Source organism: Macaca nemestrina, chromosome 7 (assembly GCF_043159975.1).
Source record: "Macaca nemestrina isolate mMacNem1 chromosome 7, mMacNem.hap1, whole genome shotgun sequence".
In the NCBI taxonomy this organism is placed as follows: domain Eukaryota; kingdom Metazoa; phylum Chordata; class Mammalia; order Primates; family Cercopithecidae; genus Macaca; species Macaca nemestrina.
Genome location: NC_092131.1, coordinates 56,753,800 through 56,777,404, shown reverse-complemented (window position 1 = coordinate 56,777,404; position 23,605 = coordinate 56,753,800). Strand labels below are relative to the sequence as shown.

The following is a 23,605-nucleotide window of genomic DNA, read 5'->3' as shown; positions in this document are numbered from 1 at the left end:
GTTCTTCCCACTTTCCCGACTTCACCACTCACTGGGATCAGACCCGTGTCATGCGCATTGAGAGTCCTCTAGACAGGCGCGCCTCGCAGCGCCGTCGTGCGCTTGCGCTGAGCAGCCCGCAAGGGCGGAAGTGGGAGCTGCGACCGGGAGGAGGGGCCGCCGCGCTCGCTGTGAGGTGGGCAAGCGGCGGAAATGGCGCCCTCCGGGAGTCCTGCAGTTCCCCTGGCAGTCCTGGTGCTGTTGCTTTGGGGTGCTCCCTGGACGCACGGGCGGCGGAGCAACGTTCGCGTCATCACGGACGAGAACTGGAGAGAGCTGCTGGAAGGAGACTGGATGATAGAATTGTGAGTGCGGTGCGGCCGGGGTCCTACGTCAGTGCCTGGACAAGACGACTTCACCCCGCACGTTCCTCATGCAGGTCCCAGACTCCCCAGGGCTGCGCCTCCGAGTTGCGGAGCTAGCGTCCCCGACTTCTGCAGCTCCCCAAACTCCTGGGATCTGCCGCCGGCTTGGTCCCACCCCCTCGTCTCTTACCCGTAAATGTTAAGTTTCTTCTGGGGTGCACCCTCGTTTCGTTTCTGTGGCTGTGGTGCGCCCCGAGGCGCACAGTGCGAATTCGCCAGTGCGAATTCTGACATTTTTCATGACTTTGAGGCTGCGACTGGGGCGCGGGGAAGGAGGTGTCTGACTAGTGTCTAAGTAGTTAGAGTGATTCTTCACACACTTCTACACTTATTTTCACCACATTTTACAGAAAAGAATATTGAGCAAAATCTCTCCTCTCCTTTTGTCTGTCCTTAAAATATAGTCTATTTATGGTGTTGGAATTTGGGGCTTTTAAGCTTTTTAAAAATGGATTAGGTACGTTTCTTTTTTTATTGTAAATGCTGAGTCAATTCAAGTCGGGTTATTTTTAAGTTTTCGTTTTCTCTTTTTCCCTTCTTTTTTGCTTTCGCTTTTTCACTCATCTCCTTTTTCCTTTGGGTGTGTTTGCAGTGTAGAGAATACCTTGGGTTGTGACTCCTAGGTCTTTGTAAATGGCATTACATTAAAAGATAATGCATTAATGTATACACTCTCAAGAGCGCCAGGTCATCATTTATTGCTCGAACGAAATCATGTGTCTCGTGTGGTGATTTCAATTTAATAATGTCTGTTCTGCAGCGGTGGGAAATAAAGTATCTGCCTTTGCTTTAGGTGCTGATTTGTTGTTGATGGTGGTATTATACATATTAGCGGTATTACTGATAATAGTAAAAGCATGATTACTGAGTATTAACTGTAGTGGACACCACTAAACACCTTTACACACATACTATATTTAATTCCCTACAAATTCTCTGTGACAGGTGTTTTTCACATTTTACAAGTGAGTAACAAGGTACCTAAATACTTTAGTTAACCATCCAGATATTGCTGCGGCTTTCTTTGGGTCTTCAGAGTAGGCATGCAGTAATTGTTGTTAGAACACCTTCTTTAAAAAGGTTCAGCTGGAAGTGGCGTAGGCTACTCAGGAGATTGAGGTATGAGGATAGCTTGAGCCCAGGGGTTCAAGAGATCGTGGGCAATGTAGCGAAATAAATAAGTAGATAAATAAAAATGAAAAGACAACAGGGTTCAGGTGAGTGTTTTCTTGTGTCAAGAATGCAACAAGGGTTGTCAAGGAGACCAGCGAAAGTGACATCCCCAAGGGAGAACTCAGAAGGCTAAATCAGTAAGTCCTGTGTTATTTAAAACAAACAAAACTGGCTGGGCGCAGTGGCTCACGCCTGTAATCCCAGCACTTTGGGAGGCCAAGGCGGGCAGATCACGAGGTCAGGAGATTGAGACCATCCTGGCTAACACGGTGAAACGCCGTTTGTACTAAAAATACAAAAAATTAGCTGGGCGTGGTGGCACGCGCTTGTAGTCCCAGCTACTCGGGAGGCTGAGGCAGGAGAATCGCTTGAATCCGGGAGGCAGAGGTTGCAGTGAGCCGAGATCATGCCACTGCACTCCAGCCTGGGCGACAGAGTGCGACTCGATCTCAAAAAAAAAAAAAAAAAAAAAAGTAGAACATTTATATGGAGGGTAAAATAAAGGGGAATATTCATTATGCATATAATCTGCAACTCTGAAATGAATTTTCATTCAGGCACCATCGAAGGCTTCAGAGGAGAGGAACTATGACAAGTGACACTTTGTTTTTCAGTCATCGTCATGAGTAACTTTAGATAGTGCCTGTAAAATAGTGTTATAAGCAATATATTAAACAATAGTTATCATGTATGTATATGCAAAATACAGTCAAGTATTACTCAAGGATATTTTTTAATTCATTATGGTCCAACTACATAAATACAGCAGTCAGAAGTAGTATTAAAGAGAACAAGACTAACAAAACATTGAGTATGAGGTAAATCCACATTGGAGCATCTATCTATAGGGTAGTAGTTTTTCTTTTTCCTTAAGTAGAGATTCTAAAGTAAGTCTTTAGAAAGCAACTGACAGCCTGGGCAACATGGCAAAAACCAGTCTCTACAAAAAAATACGAAAAATTAGCTGGGAGTGTGGGCAGGCATCTCTAGTCCCAGCTACTTGGGCTGAGGTGGGAGGATGTCTTGAGTCTGGGAGGTTGAGGCTGCAGTGAGCCCAGATCGCCCCACTGCCCACCAGTCTGGGTGCCAAAGCGAGACCCTGTTTCAAAAAATAAAAAAGCAACTGAGCAACAAAACGAACCTGAAAAAGAAGGAATCTAGAAGTTTTAGTAATAGTCTGCTCCTAATTACAAGTGAATTATCTACAGTAAATCCATTTCTGCTCAGAAGTTTTGTCATGGAGATATTTTCATTGTAATACAATTTATTGTTAGGAGCCTGGCTTTTATAGTACCAGTTTGTCTTGTTCTACAATGTCTATTTTAGGAGTTTGGTTTTCATAAAACAAGTGAAGTTTTGTGTTTAACTGGTTTAGGTTTTATTCTTCCTGGTTCTGTTAAAAAAAAAAAAAAAAGAAAGAAACAACCCTGTGGTGTTTTATAAGATAAAATACAATAAAGTATAAAAATAAGATCCTTGGGAGATAATGAATACCAGAGGAGTAATTTAAATGCTAATATGCTTGCATTTGTAAATCCAAGGACTTGGAAACAGGATGACCTAACTGGCCAAGAGTTTTGTTTGGCCTGCTTAGTATTTTTATGTGGGTTATTTTTTGAGGTAACAGTCTCATATAAAAATGCAGATCTCCATCTTTTAAATATGAATAGCCAGCCTTAGTGTGCCAGCATCCTTTGTGGCAATCCTACTTAGTAATGGTTGCCACCTTAAGATGGAATATGTGCTTTCTTATTCACCACAGCCCAGAACACTTCTGTGTTTCCAACACTTTGCATTTGTGACTCTGCAGTGTAAATTATTAAAATTGGTAAGCTCTAACTTTGGTCCTGAACTTTCTGGTGGCCACACATTGATAGAGAAATGCAGAGGTTTTTTGAAGAGCTGTTTTGCATGTGAAAAAATCCTGTGTCTTATTCTCAGAATTTCATTTGATTAGCATCATCAGTTCATCATTCTTGATTTCCGGATTGTTAGATCTACCCTTAAAAGTTTTTTATCTGCATGAAATTAACCACCTTGTCGTCTTCAGTGTTTTTATGTAAAATATTCTTCATAAATTATACATTTAAATTTTTTATCCCAAGATAAATAGTCATACTAATGTGCTTAACTTTTTTAAAAAAAAAAAATCTGTATTTCTTAGTTACGCCCCGTGGTGCCCTGCTTGTCAAAATCTTCAACCGGAATGGGAAAGTTTTGCTGAATGGGGAGAAGATCTTGAGGTTAATGTTGCAAAAGTAGATGTCACAGAGCAGCCAGGTACTGTAAGTCTTTGGTTAGTTTTGTTTCTTTGCTGTTTGGGTTGATATGTTTATCCTATTTTCTACTTACATAGTCTTAATTCTACCTTTCATTAGGTTTTCAAAACCTAACAATCTGCAGCTAGTTAACCTGACTTGTGCACCTCCCTCATGGGGGCTCAGTGTGCAATGGTTGCAAAATGGAGATTCCCTAGTTGTGTAAACACCTCATTCCTTGAAAGCATTGCTTTAAGGATTCTTGAAGACATTACCCTCTTTTTATCCCTCCCCATATAACTGCCTCTGATTTGTTTTTCTTTGCATCCCAGGCCCCAGACTAGTATGTAAGATGTCTTTGAGGAGTCCTGGAACACTGTGGTTCAGGTGAACATTGGCCAAGCCACATTTGCATCCATACCAGGCTTCAGAATAAGGAGCATGCGGTTGAGTGTTTTTCTAGAGTCAAGGTCACGTTCCCTGACAAAAGAAGATCTGAATCTCTGAAACTGAGTTTTAAATTTAGTACCTATGATTTGAGGATGTGGGCTTCTGAATATAAAGCCCTCGTGGTTGTGAGGTCAAGTGCATTCCTGACTTGGTCCCTGGACAAGTGGCAGGTCCTGCCCTTAAGGAGGTTCCTTCCACAGACCAACCTCATCTTACCGTTCTCAGTAGTCACATTACCCTTGGGTTCTTGGCTACCCCATCTCAAATGGTAATAATAAGTAATATTTATTGAGCGCTTACCTATTATAGCACTCTTCCAAGTATCTTGTGTTTATTATTTAATCCTTATACAACTCCATGAAATATGTAATGTCCCCATTTCACAGATAAGAAAACTGAGGCACAGGTCAATTGTCTATAATATCAGTGCTTGACACCTGGCTAATAATAAATGTTAGCTGCTTTTATTTTTGCCTGTCTTATGAAAGATTCACATTATTTTCCATTTTTAGCAGCACCATAAACTGCCTTTGTTTGTTGAATGTCAAGTGCAATTCCATTTGATTTTAGATCTAAGAACCTACTACCTTGTGCTCTCCCAAGACTTATTACTACTAGTCTTAATTTTGACAGTGGTATAAATAATGAAGTGTTTTTATTTATTTAAAAACGTATTCAGTACTCTAGTTCTACATACTTTTTAACTGAGATAATGTGCAGTATTGTGTTTTTTAAAGTTGCTTTAAGTACGTAATTCACTTTTATGTATTACAAAGCTCAACTATTATGTATAATTTCATATTCTTTCCTATTAGTATGTATTTAAATAATTCAAAGTCACCTTTTAAGTAGTCAGTGATTGGCCCATGTAAAACCTGCTGTGTGTTCTTTATTTGTAGGACTGAGTGGACGGTTTATCATAACTGCTCTTCCTACTATTTATCAGTAAGTATTTGAAGATTCTCAATTATGGAGAAAGATGCATTATAGTGTAATCAGAAGTAGTAGGCCTCTAGCTTGGATCATGTTGGAAGAGCTGAGGTAATCTCATTATATTCAGCAGGTGTTTTAGAGGGCTTGTTTTGCTTAGTGTTATCCTAAGTGCTTTTAGGAAATTGAGTGATGTATGAAACAGTCTCTGTTCTCAAAGATTTACAGTTGTTTTGAAAGTGATGTTCTTGTGAAATGTTGTGATCCTCTTCAGCGTGTTGAGTCATTATGAGTCCAAAGTAGTGGTGAGTCCTGTAGGAAATTGGGTAAAGGAGAAATCACAGTTACCTGGATTGATTCCCAGAGAATATGGGGTTTAAATGAAACCTTGGAAGTAGGATTTTAAGAGTGCAGGGTAAGCATTTTATTCTGAGGACAATCTCATAAACAGTCATTAACAGGAACATGATATGTCCAAAAAGTAGCTATGAAAGTGCTGTTGTACAGCCTTGGGTACAGTAGTAGGTGACAGTTGGGTGATAAATCAGAATGAGGAAGATTATGTAGTCTTCAGTGTCAGGTCTATTAGTTTGGCTTTATCTTCTAATTTGGGGGTATGAAATCTCAAGTCTGTGTACCTGCTGTGTACCCTAACATCATGTAGCTGGTAGGTTAAATATCAGGAGGTACTGAAAACAAGTTGACACTTCTTTGTGTTTATAGCTTGCTTTTCTTTGCCCTTTTTTCTTTTTTTTTTTTTTCATGTTTTTAAAATTCACCCCACTCCCTTTACATTTATGTAAATTTCTGTTCTCTGTCTCCATAAGAGCTTCTGTCCTGCCCTTCTCATTCAGTCCTTTTTCCCACATGCCCCTTCAGTCTCTCCCCTTTCCTTTTCACTTCTTAGTGCCTCCTGACCTTATTTGGAATTTCCTGCCCTTTTTCTTTTAGTCAAAATTGTTTACCATGTCCTTTCTCCTGTTTCCTGCCTGTCGAAATCCTACCTATGCTTCAAAGAATAGCTCAGATGACACTTCACAAAAACTTTGTGTTTTGGGGTGGGGGGCTTCCTCGTGGTCTTTACCTCTGGGTGAATAAAGGGTCTCTTAACCCTTCTTAACAGGTCCCTAGTAGGGAGCCGATGAGTTTTTGAGTTAGATGAGTTTTTGCACTTAAAGATGTTGGAGCCAAGAGAACATTTATGACTCTGACAGAACTTTCTACATTGGAAATGGGAAGGAGGAGGTGGATCTAAGGAAGGCTGCAAAACTGACTGTAAATAGTCACTGAAATGAGAGGAAAGGAAACACTATACCAAATGCCTCCAGTGATTTAAAGCAGGGTGGCTGAGGTGATGCTATTATAGCCAAAAGTACTAGAAAAATGCCTTAAAATTTTAAGTTACAGATTAACAGCTAATAATTACTATGTGCCAAGCACTATTCTAATACTTTTTATATAATTCTTTTAATATGTGTATTACACATAAGGTTTAAAAGTACTTTTCTGAGATTTATCTACTTACTATATTTCATAGTTTTATTATTTGGTAGAATAACAGTAATTTTTTAAGACTTATCATTTAAAAAAATGTAACCTCATTGTTAAATTGGGGGCTAAAATGTCATGAGTAGGTAAATAGTATAATTTGCTATTAATACTTGTACATTGCTAATGCTTTTGAATGTTAGAAGTGACTGTAAAGTGAGGTGAAAAAATAGCAAAATAAATATTAAATTATTTCTCAATGCTGGATGATATTTAATTCTGATTCTCTTTAGTTGTAAAGATGGTGAATTTAGGCGCTATCAGGGTCCAAGGACTAAGAAGGACTTCATAAACTTTATAAGTGATAAAGAGTGGAAGAGTATTGAGCCCGTTTCATCATGGTTTGGTCCAGGTTCTGTTCTGTAAGTATGAGGGCTTTTTCTCTTACCCATTTCATAATTAATTGGAACAGATAATTATATTTTATGTAAAGCATTTCATACTCTTTTTGTTTCTTGAGCTGTTAAGGTGTATCCACATTTATTACATGTTCTTTTTTTTTTTTTTTTTTTCCTGAGATGGAGTCTCACTCTGTCGCCCAGGCTGGGGTGCAGTGGCGTGATCTTGGCTCACTACAAGCTCTGCCTCCATGGTTCACGCCATTCTCCTGCCTCAGCCTCCCAAATAGCTGGGACTACAGGCGCCCGCCGCCACGCCCAGCTAATTTTTTTGTATTTTAGTAGAAACGGGGTTTCACCGTGTTAGCCAGGATGGTCTCAATCTCCTGACCTTGTGATCCACCCGCCTTGGCCTCCCAAAGTACTGGGATTACAGGTGTGAGCCACCGTGCACGGCCTACATGTTTGATCTTTTTAGTTTGACCTTCTAAGTCAAACAGTTTCATGCTTCTTGAGTTAGAGAAGACATTTTATAGAAGTAAGTTGTACACCTTTTCAGGAATATTGTAGCTTGCTAGATTTAGTCACATGTATCATCAAAAACTAAATACCTCTAAGGTTGTTCACAGCATAATGGGTAAAGCTATCACTCGAGTGTAACAATTTGAATGAGTAGGCTCAAACTTGTACTCATGCTATCTCCAGACTTCAGTTTGTTTCATAATGTTCTGTCTCCATAGAGACTGTCAAAAATTGCTGATACCAACTAAATTACATAAACTTCGACTCTTGATGTAAAGCGATTGAATTATGTTTGGTTGGTTGTTCCACCTATCTGATAACTTCTTATATGAATAGTGTGTATAAGCGTTGACCATAATAGCGTGCCTAGGCACTGAGCTTTATAGATATCTAGAGGGTAGATGAATTTCTTCATAGCAACTGGCAATGGAGTGATAAGGATTGGAAGTAGCAAGCATGCTTTCTGCTTTGCTGTTGGGGTACAAGGCCTCACTGGTAATGTGAGAGACCTCTGGTAATAGTGAGTTTTGCTGAGGTACCATGGACTGATCCCGTGTGGCCATCTGTGTCTTCCTATCCTCTTACCACACTTACCTTTGGAGGATAGGGAGTTGACACAGTAATCCCATAAGAGAAAAATGCTCTAGATTCTGGGAATGGGAGAAAGATCAGCCTGTCAACACTCACCCATTGAACTACTATGCCCAACTCAATTTTGGATCCTACTGTTCCTGAAATAAATTACTGCAGACTACAGTGAGGCTATACAGTGCTTTATATTTCAGTTCCTTGTTTCTCTTCTCACTTGGCTTTTAAACAACAGAAGCAACATGATTAAAGTACCTTTCTATGTCGACTTAAAAGTATAACTGATTTTTGTTCTCTGAAATCTCATCTCATAAATGAATCTTGTCCTTTTCCAGTAGAAGAAAGTAGTTGCTTGTAAGTGTATTTTCAAGCTGCTACAATTGGGAACTCACAGACCTTTCTTATTTCTGAAGCATGCCTTTTTAAAACTGGCCATTTAATTATGTAAAATACTAATTTTTGCTTATATGATGACTTAGCATTTATTTACCTATGTAATTTGTATATCATTAAAAGATGTCAAACTAATGCTCTTAGAAATTTTAATTAATTTCAATATAAAAGAGGAATAGTTCTTAAGTAGGAAGAATTGGCTTGACAATTGTTTCTAGTCCTTCCTTGAGCGTCCCTTTGGTCATGCTTTAAAGGCTTTTAAGGGTAAGTAAGAGTTGCCTTTTCCAACTGGTTTCATGGAACTTGTAACCCTTTACTCAGTGTATTGAAGAAATGATCAGATGAAAGACAAAATATTAACATCAAAACAGTGGGAGAAAAGGAAAAAGTTACTGTCAAGTATGTTTATTTACGAGGCTGTCACATGGTAGTATCAATTTAGAAACAGTTTTCATGAACAAGCCTTATTATAGGCATGAAATCAGTGATGTATCTCTAGTCTTGATTAACAGCAATAAAATCTGTCATATTGGGGAAATTATGGAGTAGAAAATAGTATATATAGACAAAGCTGTGTATGTTATTCAGTTTTTTAATCATCTCTTTTATTTTTAGGATGAGTAGTATGTCAGCACTCTTTCAGCTATCTATGTGGATCAGGGTATGGACTAAAATATTTTTATCTTAAACATTTATACCACTATCACTTTAACAAAAATGAACAGATTTTTAGTTTTTTTTTTCTTTTCATTTTAGGCTTGCCATAACTACTTTATTGAAGACCTTGGATTGCCAGTGTGGGGATCATATACTGTTTTTGCTTTAGCAACTCTGTTTTCCGGACTGTTATTAGGACTCGTAAGTATTTCATTTTTGGAGTGCTAGGAAGAAAGATATTTAAAAACATGATAATTTAAAATAGTTACATTAGCTGTGGCATATATTCTACATTCAGATTTCTTACAATTTTTATTTTTACAGTGTATGATATTTGTGGCAGATTGCCTTTGTCCTTCAAAAAGGCGCAGACCACAGCCATACCCATACCCTTCAAGTAAGTATATTTTAAAATGTTTATCTTTTATTCACTATAGTCCTATTCATTTCTGTAATCACAATCACATTTCACAGGTTGCTCTTCCAGCTTAGAATTCTAACTGTGGATTGTTGGTCTTTATCAGCTATGGCATAAGGGAAGGTAGAAGAAATGTATATTTCGTGTAAGAATGTAGCCCAGTGGATTTTGAACACTGTTATTTTCTTGACTCGTATATTATGGGGAATTTTAACATGGCATATAGCATGTAGCTATTTAATAATATTTATTTGGTGTCAATTTATAAGTGGAATATATTCTACTCTTGAAGTCTTTCATTAGTATAGTGGCCGCCACAGTTGAAGAGTATTCTTTGAATGCCAGTCAATTGTAGGTTTTTTCTGGTAGGATATTAGGAAAAGCAATCCCTATGGTTGATTTAGGGTGTCACTGACACTGAACTGTACTACGGATCAATTTAAATAATTACAAACATTTACCAGTCTTGTAATTGTACTGTTAATGGAAGTGTTTATATTTGCAGTTCTTAAAGAACTTTTACTTATCTGTTACCTCATTTGCCTTTTAGCCATTCTGTAGTAGAGTGCATAGGTGATACTGCTCCCATTTTGTACTTGAGGAAACTAAGGTTCACAGTCACACAGAAGTGACAAAGCTTAGTGTTTAACTAAATCAGACTTGTGGCCTGATACTCCTTCATTTATGATATCTTTTGTTTGTTTGTTTGTTTTCGAGACGGAGCCTCGCTCTGTTGCCCAGGCTGGAGTGCAGTGATGTGATCTCGGCTCACTGCAACCTCCACCTCCCAGGTTCAAACTATTCTCCTGCCTCAACCTCCTTAGTAGCTGGGACTACAGGTGCGTGCCACTACGCCCAGCTAATTTTTTGTGTTTTTAGTAGAGATGGGGTTTCACTGTGTTAGGATAGTCTCAATCTCCTGAACTTGTGATCCGCCCGCCTCAACCTCCCAAAGTGCTGGGATTACAGGTGTGAGCCACTGCACCCGGCCATGATGTCTTTCTTAACTTAGGGCTTATTGAGATCAAAATTTCCAAAATGAAGTCTATGGAGATTAGATTTATAGTGTACCTTGTCCTTTTATACTGGTAGTTCATCTTTTCATTTCTTAGATAGTTGCATTGATACTAAAAAGGACATGCATAGGGGAAGGAATCATCTTATCCAAAAAGGGCCACTGATGTCTAGGAAAAAAGCGTAAGCACATATTACTTAAAAGACAAATGTATTATTAGGTTTAAGGTTTTTGAAGCGAAATGAATATAAAATGTTTACTCACCAACTTTTAAATTGTGAATAAAACGTAAGATTTAATTTAGTAGATACAAAAGATACATATATAAAAGTAGTTATACAGATGGTCCCTGACCTACAGTCATTCAACTTAAAATTGACTTTACGATAGTGCAAAACGAATATGCATTCAGTAAAAACTGTACTTTAAATTTTGAATTTTGACCTATTCTGGGCTACTGGTATGGAGTACTTTTGTGATGCTGGGCAGATTAGGTTAGGTTAGGTGTATTAATGTATTTCAACTTATGTAAGGATAGGTTAGTTGTATTAATGCCTTTTTGACTTACGATATTTTCAACTTATGATTTATCAGGGTGTAACCCCATCATAAGTCAAGGAGCATCTGTATTATGTTTGGTTTTCTTATATTCTGTCTTCACCCTCACATAAATCATATAGCCTTCAGAAAGTCTGTAGGGTGATCAGTGTGCAACTAGTATTGGATCCCATAAAGGTACCAAAGTATGTACTAAGTCATGTGATGTGCAGGCTGTTATTGCCACTGTTGCCAGATTGTCCTCTCGTCTCCCAAGAGTTTACTTTGGTAGTCTGCATAGATTGATTTCTCTGAGGACGTAGGTGTTGGAGTCTAAGTCATCTTACCACTTAGAGCAAACTTGAGAGTGTCTGAGACTTGCCTGGAGAACTTGTTGAAACAGATTGCTGATTCCCCCCCACTGGGTTTTGGACTCAGAAGTTCTGTATTGGGGCCAGGAATTTCCATTTCTTACAATTCCCAGGTGAAGTTGATGTTGCTGGTCTGAGGACCACTATTTGAGAACTCTTGTCTTAGAGAAAGTGGTTACCAATAGGAAAATCTACAGGCCCCGGCACATGAACTTACTTGTCTTTTGGTGTTGACCGTACAAACTTTTCAAAAGAATACTGACTCTGATAGAATCCTTTCTGTGCAATACTGTGGAATACATAACTGGTGTTCACAAAGAAGTAAGTGTTCGCAGACAAGAAGGGCAAGTCAGTGAATAGGCACAATTTTAGCAACTTTAAAAGAGTTTAACCTAAGGAAATGACAGAGATAATACTCTACCTCTTTTAGGAAGTTACAAGGGAATTCATTTCTTGGAAATGAAATTTTTAAAATGACTTGGTTAATTAATGTCAAGCTACTGAAGTTTTTCTGTCCTCTATTATAATCCACTGTAAAAGTCACTAAAGAAATCTTTACCTTTAAATATCTGTTAATTTGGAGGGATTGAAAGGCATAAAGTAAAGGGTTTTTTGAATGCCTTTCCAAATCATTCAAAAAGAAGGCAAGCATGGTCTCTGAGCCAGAGAGATCTGATTGGGCATCCCAGCTCTACCACTTAATAGCAAAGCAGTATGACAGACATTTTCTACCCTCTGAGCATGTAACCTCCTTTGTGAAATGAAAGTAATTATACTTGCCCCACTGGATCATTATGACACTTAGGAGATAGGTATGTAATGCTCACATTATCCTAGTTACTAACATATAAGCATTCAGTAAGTAATCACTATGCATATGATTGTGTAATTTATTTTTCTTTAGTAATACAACTGATATTAATCCAGACTTTAAAGTGATATTGCCATGCCCCTTCCATGATGGAACACATGATTTGAGTTGTTTTCCAATATGTGTGCTTGTCTTGATTTTGAGTTGCTAGGGGTGCTAAAGAAACCCAACTCAATCTACTGTTAAGCAAAATTGGAATTTATTGGTTTATGTAGCGATGGAGTCTGAGGTCAGGGTTGACTAGATCCTTAAGGCTCAAATGATGTTGTTAAGATGCTGTTTCTGAGTTAGTCAGTTCTCCACACCTTGACTTGTTCAATTCTCAGTTGAGTGCTTTTTAGAATTTTTTTTTATTTTTCTATTTTTTCTCTGCTCACAAGGGCATCTGGATCAACTTGGCCCTTTCCAGTCACTAGCGTAAGGTGGTTAGAGAAAACTAGTCACAATCTAAGAATAAGAAGGACATTCATTTTTTTTTCTACACCCACCTCTTTTTTGGAGAAATTCTGGTGCACTCCGCTGGTGTAGAGGTCTCACTTTTTGGAAACAAGGGTTCCGCAACCTTGACACTATTGACGTTTTTGGCCAGATGATTCTTAGTTGTGACGGACTGCCTTTTATACACTGTTGAATATTTAATAGCATTCTACTTACCAATAGCACTGCCCTTCTCAGGTGTGAAAAGCAAAAATATCTCTAGACATTGTGAAGTGTTCCTTGTGGAGGGGGGAAACTCCCTTGGTAGAGAACCACTGCTGTAAACTAGTATTCACCAGGACCACCTGGGGTGTGGCATAGGGAAGGGGCTGTTAGCCCAAAATGAAGATGGATGCCAGGCAGACTAAACAACAGATTGTTCATTACTGGTAATTTTTCCCCATGGTTTGTTCTGCTTTATTAACCCACTCCTTCCTTGCGGGTCCCCCCGCCCTGGCCCCACCATTCTCGATTGCCTAGGATTGGGGGCAGTCTGAGATCATTGAACAGAGTAAAGCTCTTTGACCCAATTCTGTCTCCTGTATCTCACCATGGTGTTCTCTAAGTTTAAGTTAACTAGCAGCTGGCCATAAAAAACATCGAAAGGGTGTGTATGTGTGTATGTATGTATTCATTGAGATGTACACTTAAGATTTTTACATTTTACTGTTGTAACTATATTGTAATAAAATACTATATATGGGGGATGAGTAAGGGGAAGCACATTTATAAGACCAGAAGAAGATATGGACAGAAATACAACCTTCAGCTGTAAATGTGTGATTTCTGTTCCCCTGGGAACTGAAACAAGGATACTGACTTTTTGACCAGAAGATTAATAGCAAATAAGTATGAGATAGTTTTTTTTTTTTTAAAGCCAGTCAAATTTAGCAGTGGGGGTTATCACCGTTAGTGACAGTAATATTAGTAAGTTCTGATAACCTACTACCATTGGACCAACAAGTTCTTTTTAATGCTGTATATTTTCGTGCAACTTCCATATTGACAACATTAATGCTGATTCATTAATTTCAGTTCAGTTTATAAATAGGTGGGTAATTAGAATGACTTTGATAACTAAAATGGCTCATACCATTTATATTTTTATAATATTCATAGTTTTTTGGATCTAATCTTGAATAACTTTTTCCTTTTGGAAATCCAAACATGATAAATTTATGCCAAAGCGGTTTTTGGGCATATGAGACATTGTATCTTGATTTTACTCTAGAGCAAATCTAATAGATCTACAAAAATACATTTTTGGTCTTTGTCTTTAAGAAAAATTATTATCAGAATCCGCACAACCTTTGAAAAAAGTGGAGGAGGAACAAGAGGCAGATGAAGAAGATGTTTCAGAAGAAGAAACTGAACGTAAAGAAGGAACAAACAAAGACTTTCCACAGAATGCCATAAGACAACGCTCTCTGGGTCCATCATTGGCCACAGATAAATCCTAGTTAAATTTTATAGTTAATATTATGATTTTGATAAAAATAGAAGATTGATCATTTTGTTTGGTTTGAAGTGAACTGTGACTTTTTGTATATTGCAGAGTTCAGTCTAGATTGTCATTAAATTGAAGAGTCTACATTCAGAACATAAAAGCACTAGGTATACAAGTTTGAAATATGATTTAAGCACAGTATGGTGGTTTAAATAGTTCTCTAATTTTTGAAAAATCATGCCAAGCAATAAGATTTATGTATATTTGTTTAATAATAACCTGTTTCAAGTCTGAGTTTTGAAAATTTACATTTCCCAAGTATTGCATTATTGAGGTATTTAAGAATATTATTTTAGAGAAAAATATTTCTCATTTGATATAATTTTTCTTGGTTTCACTGTGTGAAAAAAAGAAGATATTTCCCATAAATGGGAACTTTGCCCATTGTCTCAAGAAATGTGTATTTCAGTGATAATTTCGTGGTCTTTTTAGAGGTATAATCCAAAATTTCCTTGTATTTTTAGGTTATGCAACTAATAAAAATGAATTTTTATTAATTACAGTTACATTAATTACAGTTTTCTACACATGGTAATACAGGATATGCTACTGATTTAGGAAGTTTTTAAGTTCATGGTATTCTCTTGATTCCAACAAAGTTTGATTTTCTCTTGTATTTTTCTTATTTACTATGGGTTACATTTTTTATTTTTCAAATTGGATGATAATTTCCTGGAAACATTTTTTATGTTTTAGTAAACAGTACTTTTCTGTTATTTCAAACTGAAGTTTACTGGGAGAGCCATCAAGTTGAACAATCTGTTGTAATTTAATATTTTGGCCACTCTTTTCAGATTTTACATCATTCTTGCTGAACTTCAACTTGAAATTTTTTTTTGTTTGTTTGTTTTTGAATGTGAAGGTGAACATTCCTGATTTTTGTCTGATGTGGAAAAGCTGCGGTATTTTACATTTTGAAAATTCACAGAAGCTTAATATAAAACAAAGTTTGCATTCTACTCAGGAAAAAGCATCTTCTTGTATATGTCTTAAATGTATTTTTGTCCTCATATACAGAAAGTTCTTAATTGATTTTACAGTCTGTAATGCTTGATGTTTTAAAATAATAACATTTTTATATTTTTTAAAAGACAAACTACATATTATTCTGTGTTCTTTCCTGACTGGTAATATTCTGTGGGATTTCACAGGTAAAAGTCAGTAGGATGGAACATTTTTGTGTATTTTTACTCCTTAAAGAGCTAGAATACATAGTTTTCACCTTAAAAGAAGGGGGAAAACCATAAATACAATGAATCAATTGACCATTATGTAGTAGACAATTTCTGTAATGTCCCCTTCTTTCTAGGCTCTGTTGCTATGTGAATCCATTAGATTTACAGTATCATAATATACAAGTGTTCTTTAAAGGCCTCTCCTTTAGAATATAAAATATTGTACCATTGAAGAGTTTGGATGTGTAACTTGTGATGCCTTAGAAAAATGTCCTAAGCACAAAATAAACTTTTCTAACCACTTCATTAAAGCTGACGACCAGTATGATTTCTAGTTGCTTTTTGAAGGTATGCTTTTTTACTTTGTATTTAACGATGTTCAGATGAGTAGTTGTGTGTTACTATATATGTACTTGATATGTGTAATCAAACGACTGCTTCTTTTGCTATTGAGATGTCTAAGGACAGTAATACTCATTAATCAAGCATTTTTTTTTTAGTGTTCTAGTATATGTGACATTGCCAATTTTTTTATTAGAAAATATGTGACCAGAAAGATTCTACAGAGTAAAAAATCAAAGCAAAACAAAAACCACAAAAAGACCCCTGTACTACAGAAAATTTAAAGTTGGCTGAACAGATAGGGTCTTGAAATTTCAGGCAACATGTAATCTCACAGGTCTTAAAGATTGTCACTGTAGACCTCTGAGTAATTAATTTTCAGTTGGTAGCAGGCTCATAGAAACTCTTTGGGATTATTTACAAATGGTTCAGGAAGGAATAAGGTAAAGTAAAAGTAATATCCTGGAGAATTCTGGGCCACCTACCCACTATAATCAGTTCAGCTCTACTACTGAAGTATTGTAAAATCTGATCTTTAGAGGAAAATACAGTATTCTACCCTACGTTGTGTAAATTCTTAATGATTATCAGAAAAACTGAAAAAAGTTTAATGAAGAATTCTGGCTACATCTAACAGCTGCCATTTACCGAGTACCTACTGCAGCTTTGTTGTTTTCCTGTATTTATTCATTTAGTCCTAATGACGACTGCAAGACAGGTAAGCATTGCACATCTTTCAGGTGAGTCAGCTCAGAGGTGTGGTACAAATAGGTAAAATTTTAATCTAATTCTTGCTCCAAATCTTTTTGTTTGCTTTTGTTTTTGTTTTGTTTGGTTTTTCTTCAGTATGGGTACATGAAATTCAACAATCTCTTATTTTGGCCTTTTTTTTTTTTTTTTTTTTGAGACAGAGTTTCACTCTTGCCCAGGCTGGAGTGCAATGGCATGATCTTGGCTCACTGCAACCTCCGCCTCCTGGGTTCACGCGATTCTCCTGCCTCAGCCTCCTAAATAGCTGGGATTACAGGCATGTACCACCGTGCCTGGCTATTATTTTGGTCTTAAAATTTCACTCCTATCAGAGTATAGGAGTGAATAAGTGCTATTCATAAATAACCATAATTATTCAGTATTTGCAGTCTCGTGATATTGGTTATTGCATAAAGTAAACTATTGCAGTAAATGATGCGTTAGGAAGCAATTTTCTCTCATCAGTTGTGTCCTTATTCAGCCTTACACACAAAAAAAGGCATAGTTCTGGACTTAATTGTGATGTAATTAAAATTATTGAGTGAACATTTTGGCTCATATTTTATGACATTGTAGTTCATCCCCATGGTCAGTTTAAGGTAGAGTTCTTACAATATATTACTTTCAATATAGGTATTTTGTTAATAACAATTTATTTCGGTTGGACTTTAAATGAGTGGTTTTACTGAGTGATTGCATGATTCTATAAATAAAATTTTAATTGAATATCATTGGAGATTTAGATAGGTTGGTACTGCTTATCTAGCAACTTTTGTATTTGTGAAACCATTAAAGCTAGAGTAACAATAAATTTAAGTTGGAATTTTGGTAATATGTAAGTAGCAAGGTTAGATTATATACTTGAACAGGTATAACATATCCCCTTTTTTCTCTATTTATTTTTTTGAGACGGAGTCTCACTCTGTCGCCCAGGCTGGAGTACAGTGGCATGATCTGGGCTCACTGCAATCTCCGCCTCCCGGCTTCATGCCATTCTCCTGCCTCAGCCTCCCGAGTAGCTGGGACTACGGGCGCCTGCCACCATGCCCGGCTAATTTTTTGTATTTTTAATGGAGACGGAGTTTCACCGTGTTAGCCAGGATGGTCTCGATCTCCTGACCTCGTGATCCACCCACCTCAGCCTCCCAAAGTGCTGGGATTACAGGCGTGAGCCACCGTCCCAGCCTTTCTTATTTATTTTTAATTGACAGGAAATAATTGTGTATATTTATGGGATACAATGTGATATTTTCATCTGTGTATATGTAGAAAGATTCGACCAAGCTAATATATCCATCACTTCACCAGTTTATCATTTTTTTATGGAGAAAATGTTAAAAATCTGAGTTAGCTATTTTGAAATACACATTATTATTAACTGTGGTCACCATGCCATGCAATAGATCGCTAAAACGTATTCCTGTGGTCTAACTGAAACTCAGTACTGTTTGATCAACATCTTCCCTTTCCCCATTCCTCCCTTACTTCCCAGCCTCTTGTAACCATCTTTCTATTGTTTCTATGAGATTAACTTTTTTAGGTTCTACATACAGTATTTCTTTCTCTTCCCGGCTTATTTCACTTAGCATAATGTCCTTCAGTTCTGTCTATGTTACTGCAAGTGACAGAATTTCTTTCCTTTTTTTAAGGCTGTGTGGTATTCCAGCATGTATACTACATTTTCTTTACGCATTCATTCATTGACAGAAACTTAGGTTACTTGCCCATCTTGGCTACTGTGAATAGTGCTGAAATGAACATGGGAGTGCAAATATCTCTGCAACCTACTGATTTCAATTCCTTGGATACATATCCAGAATTGGGATTGCTGCGATACAGGGTAATTCTGGTTTTTTTAGTTTTTTGAGGAAACTTCATACTATTTTCCAAAATGGCTATACTAATTTACATTCCCACCAAGAGTGTACAAGGGTTCCCTTTTCTCGAAATTCTCACTAATACTTATTTGTCTTTTTGATCTCATAACCATTGTTAACAGGTGATCTCTGGATTTTAATATGTGTTTCCTTGATAATTACAGATGTTGAGCATTTCTTGTATTTGTTAGCCATTTGTGTGTTTTGAGAAATATCTGTTTATCTTTTGCCCATTTAAAAAAGTTATTTTTCTTAATAAATAGAATTGATTTATTACTAAATCTTTAGAAATTATTAGAAATTAATATGAAACTATTTCTAAATAGAGTTGAGTTCCTTATATGTTTTAGATATTGGCTCTTTACCAGTTATATGGTTTGCAAATAATTTTCTCCCAATATATGGATTATGTCTTTTCCTGTGCAGGAGCTCTTCAGTTTGATGCAACCCCATTTGTCTGGTTTTGCTTTTGTTGCCTGTGCTTCTGGAGTTCTGTTAAAAAAATCATTGCCCAGATGAATGTTGTAGAGCTTCCAGTAACTTTATAGTTATAGGTCTTAGGTTTAAGTCTTTCATCCATTTTGAGTTGATTATGGTGTGAGATAAGAATTCCATTTCATTCCTCTGCATGTTGGTAAAAAGTTATTCCAAACACCATTTGTTGAAGAAACTCTTTCCCATTGTGTGTTCTTGGCATCCTCTTTGGAAATCAATTGAGTATAAATACTTGGGTTTATTTCTGTGCCATCTATCCTGTTCCATTGGTTGATGTGACTGTTTTTATGCCATTACCGTACTGTTTTGACTTTTTGCTTTCCATTTTCATGGAATATCTTTTTTCATACCTTCACTTTCAATCTATATATGTCCTTAGAAGTGAAGTGAGTCTCTTTTAGGCAGTATGAAGTTGGGTCTTTTTTTTTTTTTTTTTTTTAATCCATTCATCTGCTCTGTTTTTTGATTGGAGTGTTTAATCCATTTATATTTAAAGTAACTTTTGATAGGTAAGAACTTAATATTGCCATTTTGTTAATTGTTTTCTGGTCAATATTGTGGATCAGTTGTTCCTCTCTTCCTCTGTTGCTGTCTTCCTTTGTGGTTCCTTGACTTTTTATAGTGGTATGCTTTAATATTTACTTCTGATTTTTTGTATATCTACTAAGGATCTTTGCTTTGTGGTTACCGTAAGGCTTGCATAAAACATCTTATACTAATAACAGACTATTTTAAGCTGATAACACCTTAATTTTGATTACTTGCACAAATTACATTTTTACTCCCTACTAGTGTTTTTGCTGGCCGGTTTTGTATATTTTATAGTTTGTATTCCTTAACAAATTATTATAGCTACAGTTGTTTTTAATAGTTTTGTCTTTTAGCCTTTGTACTAGATATATAATTGTTTTTTATATCACCATCAGAGTATGAGTGTTCTAAATTTGACTGTATGCTTTTACCAGTGAGTTTTCTGTCTTGATGTATTTTCATGTTGCTACTTAGTGGTATTTTTTGAAGAGTCCTTTTAGCATTTCTTGTAAGGCAGGTCTAGCGGTGATAAATCATTAGCTTTTGTTTTTCAGGTAAAGTTTTTGAAAGACAGGATTGCTGGGTAGAGATAGTATCTTGGTTGGTAAGGTTTTTTCCTTTCAGCTTTTTAAATATATCATCCTATTTCCTTCTGGTTGGCAGGGTTTCTGTTGAAAAACCCAGTGGTAGTCTTATGGGGCAGCCCCTTTGAATGCAGCAAGTCACTTTTTCCTTGCAGCTTTCAGTATCTTCTCTTTGTCTTTAACTTCTGACAGTTTGATTATAATATGTTTTGATGTTGGTCTCTGGATTCATCCTGCTACATCGTTGAACTTCCTGGACCTGGCTTTCTATTTCCTTCTCCAGACTTCAGAAATTTTCTGGCATTATTTGTTTGAATATTTTGTCCCTTTTTCTCTCTCTTTTCCTGGTACACTGATAATGCATAAATTCTGCTTGATGATGCCCTGTATGTCCCTTAGGCTGTCTTCATGCTTTCTTATCCTTTTTTTTTTCCTCTCTTCAGATGGAATGATTTCAATGACCTGTCTTCAAATTTGCTAATCCTTCTGCTTGATCTAATTTGTTGTTGAACCATTCTGTTGAGTTTTTTAGTTTAGTTATTGTATTTTTCAGCTTGATGATTTCTATTTGGTACTTGTTAATATTTTCTATCTTTTTATTGAATTTCTGTCTTTATAAATGGCTCTCCTTACCTCAGTGAGCATCTTTATGACTGTCCTTTTGAATTTTCTGTCACGCAAATGACATATCTCCATTTCATTAGGGTTGGCTTCTAGAGATTTATCTTGTTTTTTTTTTTTTTTTTTTTTTTTTTTTTTTTTTACTTGGAGTACATTTCCCTTTTTCTTCATTGTCCTTGACTTTTTGTGTTAGTTTCTGCTCATTAGATAAAAGAATCCCCCTCCAAGTCTTGGTAGACTGGTCACATGTAGCTATTCTTCCTCATTCAGCCCCACCAGAGATTCTAAGTGCCTCTAAACTCTTTGTGCTTGTCCAAAGAATCTTTATTCTTAGTGGGCCACAACAAATTAGAGAGCATCAAGTCATACTATTGCCTTGTAAGAGGCAGGATAGAAGGCAGTCCTTTGGAATGCAACTGCAGAGGTTGGAGTGTGAGATATGATTCACTTATTTCCTTGCAGAGAAGCTGAGAGCCACAGTTTCTCTCTGACTCTTTCCGTCTTACGTCAAGGACAGGTCAGTAGCAGATCCTTAAAGTCTTGTTCAGGCTGCACACTTTGAACCTGGGGAGCTACCTGCTGAACATGTACAAGTTTAGAAGTCATCTGTTTGTTCTCTATGGTCCAGAAGACTCAGGAGTACAGAGCTCTGTCAGTTTCCAGAACTAGGTAATGTAGGTGCCAGTAAAGGCTTGAGTGAAGGCTTTACAAGTTGGGGTGCTAGATGCATGTGGAAACTTTCCACAGAGTTTGCAGGTTGGATTTGTTGATGGAACAAGCCAGAGAAGATGATGTGGGGAGTGCTCACTCTCCTGTTAGAGCAAACAGAAGTTTCACAACCTCCTAGCGGGGGGAGACTCTTCTGGAGTTGTCATTGAAGTAAGCCAAGGATGAAGGCAGGGAGTGTCTGCTTTCCCTTTTAGACATAGAGAGGTACCCCTTGCTGGTCAAGAAGGTGCAGGGGATGCTATTGCTCCCATTCTTGCTGGTAGAGGTCTCCCACCTCTTTCCCTGGAGAGCTATAGCAAGTTAAGGAAGGTGACACAGGGAGTGCCATGCTTCCTATTTAGACTTGAAGAGGTGTATTTATGTATGTATATATTTTTTGAGATAGGGCCTTACTATTGCCCAGGCTGGAGTGTAGTGACATGATCATGGCTCACTTCAACCTCAACATCCTCGGGCTCAGGTGATCCTCCACCTCAGCCTCCCGAGTAGCTGGGACTACAGGTGCACGCCACCATGCCCAGCTAAATTTTGGGTTTTTTTTTTTTTTAGAGATGAGGTCTGAACTATGTTGCCTAGGCTGGTCTTGAACTCCTTGGCTCAAGCAATCCTACTGCCTTGGCCTCCCAAAGTACTGAGATTATAAGTGTGAGCCACCACACCTAGCCATATATATATATATAATATATATATATATTTTATATATATATATATATATTTTTTTTTTTTAAGAGACAGGGTCCTGCTCTGTCACCCAGGCTTTAATGCAGTGGCAGCATCATAACTTACCGCAACCTCAAACTCCTGGGCTCGAGTGATCCTTCTGCCTCAGCCTCCCAAGTAGCTAAGATTACAGGCACACACCACCACGCCCAGCTAATTTTTGAATTTTAAGTAGAAACTGCATCTTGCTATGTTGCCCAGGCTGGTCTTGAACTCCTGGTTTCAGCCTCCTGCCTCAGCCTCCCAAAGTGAGGTTTATTCTTTATTTTGCTACGTAGGTTACCAGGTACAGGTTTGTCAGAAGCCAGAATCTCAGGGAGCTGCTGGAAAAGTGTGTGTTCAAACCCTTTCAGGAACAAGTTGGGAGCTGAGCTGATCCTGGGGACTGCAGCGACTGGGAGTGTATGGTTGGTTCAAAAGCCCCCTTTATTCTTTGTGCTTGAGGGAAATCCGATGCTGTGCCCTCCTCTTTCCCAAGCAAAGTAATTTTAAGTGTCAAACTCTAAGGCAGGGACTGTAAATGTTGAGCATATGTGGTATAAGTCCCTCACCCATCAGGAAGAAGCTAGGAGTTGGAGTTTCCTTTCCATTTTTAAGGTGCCATGCTCAAGGTAGGGTTAGTGTGCTGGTGTATCTCCACTTTTCCTACCTGTTTTGATGTGGATATTTTCTCAGTCATATGGTGTGTAGGTGTTTTTCAGCTGGATTCTGGCTTTCTCTTGAGAGAGCTGATCTATGTGTAGGTGTTTTTACTCAGTGTGTCTGTGGGAGGAAGGACAGTCAGGAGGCTTCTATTGTGCCCTATTGCTGACATCATTCCTATCCCTGTCTTTTAAAGTAATTGTTTGTTTGGATTCGTTAATTACAAATGGTAATAATATCAGTATTTTGCCTGGTAATGAAATCAGCTTGTGTCTTCTACCCACTTGGGTGTGTGTGACATTACTTTTAAGCCTATTTTCCTAGTGATATTATAACTCAGACTGGTTGTGTCTAAAACATGAAAACATGAGAAATGAAAACACTGGAAGTAAATTGACCAAATAGAGGTTTGACTTATCTGAAACTTCTTTTAAATGTAAATATAATTAAGAGAGTCACCGTTTTAAATTCAGTGGAAACATACTTAATTTTTAAGAGTAACTTAAGCAATGTATGTTTTTGAAGCCTTCCTATTTTCAGTGTTTTTAATAAAGCATGTCAGAAATAAGGTTACTTAGAGTATATCAGTTCAGGTCCTTAGGGTGATTTGGCATATTGCTACCTGGGCTTTTATTTATTTATTTATTTATTTATTTATTTATTTATTTATTTATTTATTGAG

The 23,605-nt window shown here is 37.2% G+C and overlaps 1 protein-coding gene and 1 non-coding gene across 2 annotated transcripts; both read left to right on the top strand.

The window, feature by feature from the left end:
- The first annotated feature begins 114 nt into the window (after nucleotides 1-114).
- LOC105481833 (thioredoxin related transmembrane protein 1) lies at nucleotides 115-15,943 on the top strand. The gene is made up of 8 exons (XM_011741597.2): nucleotides 115-344; nucleotides 3,742-3,857; nucleotides 5,185-5,230; nucleotides 6,997-7,125; nucleotides 9,220-9,265; nucleotides 9,361-9,462; nucleotides 9,586-9,658; nucleotides 14,232-15,943. Exons 1-8 carry the CDS (start codon nucleotides 193-195, stop codon nucleotides 14,408-14,410), a joined length of 843 nt encoding a protein of 280 aa, XP_011739899.1. The 5' UTR covers nucleotides 115-192; the 3' UTR covers nucleotides 14,411-15,943.
- Nucleotides 3,975-4,109, top strand: LOC112426684 (small nucleolar RNA SNORA70). Its single transcript, XR_003018068.1, has one exon. It is a non-coding gene; the product is annotated as a small nucleolar RNA SNORA70 (small nucleolar RNA).
- Nucleotides 15,944-23,605: the final 7,662 nt, after the last annotated feature.